Here is a 9,703-nt window from a genome sequence, read left to right as displayed (position 1 = left end):
TAAACAAAAAAAAAAAAAAACAACAACAACAACAAATTGTGGGTTAAACTCTAACCCACTTCTTCTAAACATTTATGGTATCCTCATCAGAGAACAATTTTTCTGAAAAAGAATAATATGATTGCTCCAACGAGAAAAAGAAAAAAAGGCAAAATACTCAAGAGCTATATTAACTCTACTTAACAAAATCTACCTAGTGTACACGTATTATAATCAAACACATATGTGCCTCATATGGTTTAGCATTTCAGCGATATCTAGTAATTATGGATTATCTTGTGTAACCTCATTTTACCGTTAACAGTTTTATTAGTCTTATTATCCAACTGCACTGTTCCCTTGCCCCTGGCCAAATGAAGTACTTTGTCTTTGTCCCTGAAGTTCAGAAATTTCACGAGGATAGGTCTGGTCCGCTCCGACGGTCTCCCCAGGCGGTGTGCCTTCTCGATAGTAACCGGGGTTGGGAAGTGTTCCTCCCCAAGAAGCCGCGGGATTATTCGTTCCACATAACCAACCATGTCGGTACCTTCTGACTTTTCTGGGATGTTTATGATTTTGACATTTGACCTCCTACTCCGGTTTTCCAAGTCGTTGGTTTTGTCCTTCAGGAAAGTTACATCCCTCTCCATTTTAAGTATACGTGCTTGTTCGTCAGCGAGGTTGTCTTCGTTAGCTCCAATTCTGGTCTCCATTTCCTGCACCTGTTCAGCCAGTGTTGATAATGCCAGTTTTATTTTTGTTAGCGACTGTTGGATACTATCCGTTTTTTGATTAATATGCCCAGTGAGCTCTTCTTTCGATTCACGGATAGCCTTCATCAGGTATTTCAATGTTGGTTTTATCTTGCTCAGTCGCCATCTTCTCCACGTGAGAGGACTCTCCCTTGAGTCGACGAAAAACTTCCAAAAACGGCTAGGTTTCAGCACCAATTAGTCAGGTTTGAATAGTAAGTATTTGTCCACTGTTTCAGGAATTAATTCAGTATTTGGAGCAATGTAGTCATCAGTATAAAGGTAGACCTCATCACTGCTGAGGTCTACCTGGAGCTCACCAACACACGTCTGCAGTGGGTGCATCACGTGACTCCCACCTACTCTCCACTTTAAAATATACATTTTTAATTAAAGCTTTTTTACTGACCTGTTAAGTGATTCCCTTTTGACCTTGTTATCTTGCGTTTTCAATTAATATGAAAACTTTGCGTCCCTTTTTCAGATTCTTTGCTTGATTGTGTAATTTTCTCGACCACCGATATTACTGACTCACTGCAAAGCCACAGCACAGTAAGTTACGTGATGTGTAATCCACTAGATCACTGAGCGGACCTGGCATTTACGTTTTACTAAGGAATTTTAAAAATCATTTACTAATTGTTAATGCTTTGAATACAGTGTGCAGCTGCTACCGAGTTACTGTCCGCACATGGATGCAGGCACATAAAGAAAAAGAAAGGAGCAGGAAATATTGGTAGGGACTGTCCCCATCAGGCCAAAGTTGGTGGGGACCAGTCCTTCAGGAAGTTGTCCTCACACCGGTTAGCCAGTGTGCTATGGACTGGGGGTTCAGCCTGTGGAGGATTCTAGACTTTTCCAAGATTGGGGGGGGGGGGGGCCGGGCCCCCCCCAAACCCCCAAGATTTGTGCCTATGAATGAGGCTAGAATTTGATTTAGGGGCCCCTCTTGCTCCAGACATCAGCACCACTAACAGCATTTCAACATGGATTTAGTGAAATCTGGGAGAGAGGCTCTAGTTGAATTGACCGAGCAATCAATTCTAATTGTAGTTTACCAAGATGCATTAATGAACAGCTAAAACTCAAAGATTAAACTGAGAGAATCAGATTGTTGCTATGGTAACAAAACAATCTAACTATGAAGATTGTACTTTGAACTTTTACAAAACTTGTAAAACTTGCCAGCTCCTTAAAATCTTAAATTTTAAATGTTGAACAATTTATAATCTTTTAATTTATCTATGCTGAAACCATTGAATCAAATTTAACTGCATTAATAATCTGTTCATTTATGCCTTGGGTCGGTTCTAAATGTGATCAGCATTGCATCATATTTTTAGATAATTTAATTATTGAATTATTGAATAACTGAATTTGGATTAACAGAAGTGCAAATAATTATTTTAATTGTATTTGTGGGTATAAGTATTGTCTGCAATGTCTTCCAGTAACATAATTATCCAGTAATATTTTACCTTTCCTGTCAATTTAACATCTTTTAATACAAAACCTTAGTGGACCGCCACGGTGCCCCGACCACCGGGCTTAGGAAGTTTTCGTGGGGAAACCCTGAAAGGTACATGCTTGAATAATAAATTGGTCATCGTCAAGAAGACTCCACAGCTCCACTTTGGTGTCTTTCATCTTTTCAGAGAAAAACCTTTTTTTGTATTCATATCATTTCAGTTCTTGAAGTCAGAGGCAGACCTGGAGTACATTGAAAGGCGGCTGAAGCTGGATTTTATCAACGGTGCTTCAGCGAGAGGAAGCTTTGCTAAGGTGATAACTCACAGAAAGCTGTCTTTCTCCCAGTATTTCTGTTTTTTATAAGACAATATGTATGTGCTTAAGCTGGTTCTAAATGCATTTTCCTCAGTTATTGTCAGATTTGTTGGAAAACAGGAACATAGACAACAGTATTAATTGAGGTTTTTGAACATCCTCTGTAATGTACACAAAACTGCAAATTGTATGACAATTTGAAGCAGGTAATTTAAAGGTTCAGCTGATCATATTTTCCCTCCTATTCAAAAATTACGAGGCCACTGGCACTACCCTCTGTCTGGTTTATAACTTAGGCCATTGCCCCATAGTAATTACAATATGTTACAGCTGTAGTACATAACTTTTATAATTTTTTTTTTTTTTTACATATTTGTTAAAATAGTCACTATGTTGTGTAAGTATGGTAAGAGACAGATAATCTGTGAAAAAAATTAAGCTCCTCTGCCTTCTCCCAGTGCTACCTTGAAACTAGCTATCAGAACCAGGATCTTAGCACTATCAATCACAATCTTGTGTGGCGCTGCTCATCCTCTTTCCCCTCTACTCTCTGTTACACTAGCGCTAGCATAGCTTCTTGTGAATTTTCAGGCTATGCTAGCCTGGTACAGCTGATATGAGCCAGGCTATCAGCTAGCATAGTGTGAGCATTCCATCAATGACGCCATTGGCTACCAATGACGGCAGATAAACGGTTTTCCTGTAGCGGGGAAGTTGTTTCTCTACCATTACCACATTTAGCAGTGAGTACATGAGTTTGGCTGACATCGCTAAGATCCTCCTCTTGGCTCCGATTGGTTGTTTTTGGTTGAGAGTGGTACATTTCTTCAGGCGGCAATAGTAACTCAGGGAGGAGGTGGAGGAGATAAATCTATTCACAGATTATCTGTTTCATAACAATCTGAATGATGGAAAACAGTGAATGCTTTGAAATAGTCACTCACTGCAATATAGTAAAGTAGAGATTAACACTTTAAAATTAAAGTTGGGCTAATGATTTTCTGTGCAGGAAAATGTGACTGGGATCCTGGAAAATTTGAAGTCTATCAAGGCCAAACACTCTCTTCTCAGGTGTCAGGTCAGCCAGATCACAGATGCTCAGAAAGGGTCCATGGAGTTAATCAGAAACAGACTCAGCACAGCCATGGAGCTGATCAAACATTGCCAGCAAGCTTCTCATTTGGAGGTAACAACACTAGCATAATACCCAGTATTCAAACATCATTGTATGTCATCCCTCATATTAAGATCCATTGTGTATTCAAACTAAAAGTAAAGGTAATTTTATTTATACAGGACATTTTCAGCAACAAGGCAATACAAAGTGCTTTACAGGAATTAAAAGGAAATACAAACAAAATAATAACAAACCAAAGGAAAGAGCAAAAGAAGAAAAATAATCTAATGCTGATCCAAAGTAAATAAACTAGACACTCATATTCAGGGTTGGTAGATAAGTGTAAGTAAGTATCTTCTGGTCTAATTCCTTTTCTAGGTTGGGAGAATAGGAGTCTAAAAAGTAATTGCTAAGGTAGTTTTTCTGGGTTCCAAGTTCTAATCCTTGTTCTGGGATGCTATATAAGTATAAGTAAGTATTCTCTGGACTTTCTAAGTGTGCTCTAAATTTGTAAAAGTAATAAGTACTCCACAGTTTCTAAGTAATAATAAAAAACTGAGTGTTTTTTATTCCTTTTCTGGGTTAGAAGTGAGTATTCCACAGTTTTTAACAAAATAAAATAAAAAAGAGGAAAGGACACATGGCAACATTCAGACAAAACGAAGGGCAAAACAAAGACATGATTGAAGGTGGTTACATCACAGGGCCATGAAACCACGTTGCTCAGCCTCCCGGCAGAAGTCTGATAAGATGTTGTTATCAAGGCATGTCCTTGGGAGCGCTCAGCTGCACAGCTGTATGGATAACAGGAGGGGTTGAGGTGGGAAGGAGTGTTATGTTTAAATATCTTCAAGGTGATTGGAAATATGCAGCCCTTAGAAGGCAACACGGGAAAGTCAATTCAGATACAGAATGTCTTAGGTCGGGTAGATTATACATTTCTATTTTCCCTAAAGTCTCTCTGGTACATCTCAGTTGCCAATTATCCAAATTAGTTTGGCCGCTCCACTGAACCGAATCTATCAACTTCTCCCAGATCGATTCCATTCCGTTAGTGAGTTTTGGAGTTCTCAGCTGGGCTGTGAATCTCAGCAAGACTCACATCCAACTTGCATCTCCGTCCACACCAACAGTCTAAGTGTTCGCTAGTTCACCCAAGTCCGTCACAAATTTGTTGATAAGCCAGGAATCAACAAGCTCCAAACAGCAGAAATCCTGTTGTCATGAATAAATCCAGGGTGAATCCCGCCGGGTTTGTCCCCACAGGACAAAAGGGCTCTCATGTGTCCAGTCTTCTCATCAAGAAAATTTGATTAATTGCATTGAGAGATCAGTTGACCAGATCCATAATTTGTAGATTTGGATGATGTGCAAAGAAAGGCTCCAAAAATACAGAAAAAGACAGGACAAAAACAGAGCAACCAGGGCAGACAAGGGCAGGGAGGGAGCAGAGGAAAAAAGCGTCCGTCTTCACCGAGCACAAGAGAGAAAAAACTAGCAGAAAACCGATTTGACTTAGTATGCAATTTTCAAATTGGAGGCTCCAGCCCCTTCAGGACCACAAGTGGGACTCAGAAAATGGATGGCAGATGAGGAGAAAAAAATATGCAAAAACAAAAAATAATAAATCTAATAGATTTTTTAATCAAACATTTTTATTATATATATATATATTTTTTTATCATAAAAACAATTTTTTTCAAACATTATTAAAACAATACAGGTAAAAATAATTTATTGGAATGTTACTTGCCATACTCATCTCTCTGTGCTCCTCAACCTAGTGTAGCAAATGCAAAATGTAAAAGGTTCCAACAAGAAAAAGACAAAAGGAGCCTTCCAACAGCTCTTTTGTGGAGAAAACCCTAAAAACTCATGACCAGTGTTGTGTGGTACTCGAAGTTGGTCTTGGTCTCGAGACCGGTCTTAAGACCATTTTTTGATGGTCTCGGTCTCGTCTCGGACTCGACCNGTATAAACATTCCAGAGAAATAAAAGTTACACAAAGCATGCAGACGACAGACATGTTCATTATGTACATTTTTCTTCAGTCACATTGGTATTCTATCTTCATACTTCCTCCAGGCATAATGGCTGTTAATTTTCTTTTTACACAGTCCATTCTATGCATAACAATATGCAGGTTTATTTTTATTTTTCAGAAAAAAAAATAGCCTGTCTTGTGGAACATGCGGCTTCAGAAACTGCAGCAGTCCAATTCAAATTCCACTCTTTCTAGCATGAGACGCCATTCCTTTAGTGTAAATGAAGCTTCAGAGGCTATGAGCAGCTTCACCACTTCAGGGTGTGGAGGTAGCATGCATAAAACATTTGACTTGATATGACTGGAGTTGTGCATATTTAACTCTGTGGGCTAATGGTCTAATTTATTTAGGTTTGCATGTTTAATTTGCGTACAGGAGACCTGCAGTGTGACCAGCCTGAGTGTTCATGCTCAGCTGGTTTATGTGACACTGGCCTCTGTTTGTGCAGCTTGCTCTCACAGTGAGCAGCTTTAATATGTAAACAGCCCACAATCCCAAGCATAGACTGACACATTGTTGAAACAAGCTCTTTTCTGTTTGCCTTTTATCAAATGCAGCAACATGCATCATGAAGGCAGGAGCAAAAAGACACAATATAAATCTGAAGAGACGGCAGTCATTTCTTGTTAAAACTAAGAATCTACAAATCCACTTTTTTGGCTTCCGATACCAAAACAGATACCAGAGGGTTAGCATCAGCTGAAACACAAAACCAGAATTGAACTGAGTTAAAATGTTTCTTTTTTAAACACAGACAGAAATGTGCTGAATTACAAATTTATTTGATGACTCTGCGCCACGACAGCAGCTAACTGAAACACACCAACAGCTTCACAAGCTAACAAATGTAAAAACACAACTGTCAGTGCAATTAGAGGTTTCTTTGTTTATTATGATTGAGATATAATAAGGATTATAACAGCCAATTTAAAATAAATAATACAGAAACTGAACTAAAACAATAGGTTGACTGTCTTGGAAAAACAAGTTAAAAATTAAACTGCAATAAACCTTTCAAATTGTTCAGAAGGTGGAATTAGGAATTCTGATTGTAATGTAAAACAAATAATAAATGCACAAAGCATAGAATTAGACTGAATAGATCTGCCCTTGTGGATTGGACACATTTTCTCAGGTAACCTGATACAATTTTTTTTTTTCAGTATCGGGACTGATACAGATATTGATATCGGATTGGTGCAGATGCAGTTTTAACAATTTTTCAAGTTTTCTTGATTCCATGTCAGTGGACATTTTTTGGTAGTTAGAATAATTGCCTGTTACATTCACAATGAAACCTGAACTCAGAAGAAAAAGAAAACAAGACAAAAACATAAGATATTTTCAGCCTCTCATACAAAAAAGAAAATAAAAATAATAATATCCATCCATTTTATAACACCTTTGTCCCTAGTGATCTCAGGAGGGTTGCTGGTGCCTCTCCAGCCAACGTTCCGGGCGAGAGGCGGGGTCACCCTGGACAGGTCGCCAGTCTGACGCAGTGCAACACAGAGACAGACAGGACACACAACCATGCACACACACACTCACACCTAGTGAGAATTTAGAGAGACCAATTAACCTGACAGTCATGTTTTTGGACTATGGAAGGAAGCCGGAATACCCAGAGAGAACCCAGCATGCAGAGGGAGAACATGCAAACTCCATGCAGAAAGACCAGGCTGGGAATCGAACCCAGAACCTTCTTGCTGCAAGGCAACAGCTCTACCAACTGCACAATAATAATAATAATAATAATAATAAACTTACCGCTGATCACTACATATGATAGCACTTTTTGAGCTTTCCCAAAGTAAAATGTTTTTGGACCACCAATGTTTCAGCCTTTTTTTTGGTTGGTGCAACTTACAACTCCCTTCTGTCTCTTAGCAACCAGTCCACAGTTAGAAGTGCACACCTTTCTCCACAGCTGGCAGCCCTACTCCAACAGTGATGTAGTGATATAGTTCTTGTATGAGCATGATGTGATACTTGTTGATAACATTTGAAAGTGTGGATTGGTCAATACAGATCCAATGAGAGCAAAGTATGCAGCAATGGGATGTGCACAAGTTGCAAAAAGTTACTTGGAGTATTGACATGGTGATAGAAGCATGAAGAGCATCAGGACCAGACGAATATCCTGGTGCATGCCGGCCACCATTCATATAAATGCTGCCTCCAGCAAAGTTTCCTGTAGGACAGCGGTCCACATGCGGCCTGTGAGCCATCTGTTTCTGGCTCAGCTGCTAACATGCTGTCTGCAGTTTGTTCTCAGTCTGGATCCTGATCCAGAAAACACAATGGATATTGATCCATTCCGGATTTTCCAGGTCTGAAAAGCAACTGTTCCATGACTTTGTGGTAAAGAAGTGACAACAATCTGTTGATAGGGTCAGACTGTTGAACGCACCAGTGAAAACTGATGTTGGTGGTCGGCATAGTTTGGGTAAGAAACTGTTCCTTAGGTAAAGATTTCCAACTTGACCAAAGTGTCAGCCTGGCCATCACTTGTGACAGAATTCAGTCATGTTAACAGGAATAACTGGACATTTCTGTCATTCAGGAGTATTTGTTTACAAAATGACTCTATGGAGGGGTTGAGTTTTTTATTTAGAAAGCATTTTAAACTCCTGAATTCATTGAATCATTTTACAATTATACTTTTTCCCCCTTATTTGCCCTTTAATATTAATTTGCATAAGTTTCTTGTTTAAGTATGTAAAGCTATATATAACTTAAAAAGTTTTTTTTTTTTTTTGTCCCGTATGTTTATTGTTTTGAGTGAAAAGGAACTTTGAATATGACAGTTTCTGGCCTGTGGGTTGACTGTTTAATTGAACCTTTGATTATTTGATAGAGCCTTAGCGGACCTTCAAAATTTATATTGGAATACTTCTGGTGTAAGATGTTGCAAAGAGGCCAGAAAATTCTGGAGTGTGAGTGTCTTGATGGATGGATGGATGGATGGATGGACCTCACAATGGCATTTCTTTGGATACTGAAAGTAAATGACACACTTAGTCATGTCTAATGGGAAGCTTTAATACAGATGGCCATTACTTGTCTTGCTCATTTTGACTTTTAAGGTCGTCGATGTAATCGGGTGCTAAGGTTCACTTATAAGCATTTTGTTGCCAAAGCTCATGTACAGAAAATAAACTAGAGTTCAGCCCACAGTGGGGCTGGATGCCAGACGACTTTGAGGCGGTAAAAACACAAAGGAACTTTTCAGAAGCTTCTATTGGCATATTGGCTAATTAGCACTTCAGAGGACGAGCTGTTTCCACGGCTAGATGGCTTTAACTCAACAGGATTTTATAAAACATATATTTTTTATAGATTCCACTCCATAGTCCTCTGGGTTTGCTGTATATTGACCTAAATTATTTGTTTCTTTTTTTTGTAGTTTGGTATTTTTTTATGTTTAGCAGTGTTGTAGTACTCGAGACCGGTCTCGAGACCATTTTTTGATGGTCTCGGTCTCGTCTCGGACTCGACTGCATTTGGTCTCGGTCTTGTTTCGGTCTCGGGCGCTGAGGACTCGGCATTTTATTTCAAGACCAGTCGCAACCGCAACTGTGAAAATACCACTAAACGTACAGCATACTGTCCAGTTTATTTGTTAACATCTTTGTTATCGGGGGATGCGAAATGCACCGATTAAAATCCAAGCAATTACGTGTTTCTGTTACTCCCCTCACCTCCCCACCTTTCACTCACACACGGCGCTCCAAGACATGCACAGTGGTTTTCTCTGAGCGGCAGAAGATGTCTGTCTAATGGTCAGTAATATAATAGCGCTGCATAAATCATAAAAATCCGATAGTGACAGCTAACTCAGCACCGCTTTGCTTTCACAGACGGTGGGAACAACGTCTAACTTTTTTCATCACTTAGAAAAGTAGCTCAAAGAAGGTAAGCTCCGTTAACGTGATGTTATCAAAGCTAGCTGTACAGAGACACATAAGCATTGTGATGAAAAATGTTGTCACTCACTGTGCTGAATTATTGTGCGGAGGTGT

The 9,703-nt window shown here is 39.2% G+C and overlaps 1 protein-coding gene across 3 annotated transcripts in view; it reads left to right on the top strand.

Annotated features, from left to right (window-relative positions):
• ska2 (spindle and kinetochore associated complex subunit 2) overlaps window positions 1-9,703 on the top strand; it is a 54,833-nt gene that overhangs the window by 25,141 nt on the left and 19,989 nt on the right. For all 3 annotated transcript variants that reach the window (XM_015039151.1, XM_015039150.1, XM_015039152.1), the window contains exons 2-3: window positions 2,421-2,513; window positions 3,526-3,702. In XM_015039151.1, coding sequence (XP_014894637.1) covers window positions 2,421-2,513; window positions 3,526-3,702 — 270 coding nt within the window. The remainder of the gene's footprint in view (window positions 1-2,420; window positions 2,514-3,525; window positions 3,703-9,703) is intronic.

This window comes from Poecilia latipinna, unplaced genomic scaffold, assembly GCF_001443285.1.
Source record: "Poecilia latipinna isolate Pla-1442-1.1 unplaced genomic scaffold, P_latipinna-1.0 Scaffold462, whole genome shotgun sequence".
Lineage (NCBI taxonomy): Eukaryota > Metazoa > Chordata > Actinopteri > Cyprinodontiformes > Poeciliidae > Poecilia > Poecilia latipinna.
The sequence above is the reverse complement of the archived record's forward strand: the minus strand, read 5'-3'. Positions and strand labels throughout refer to the sequence as shown.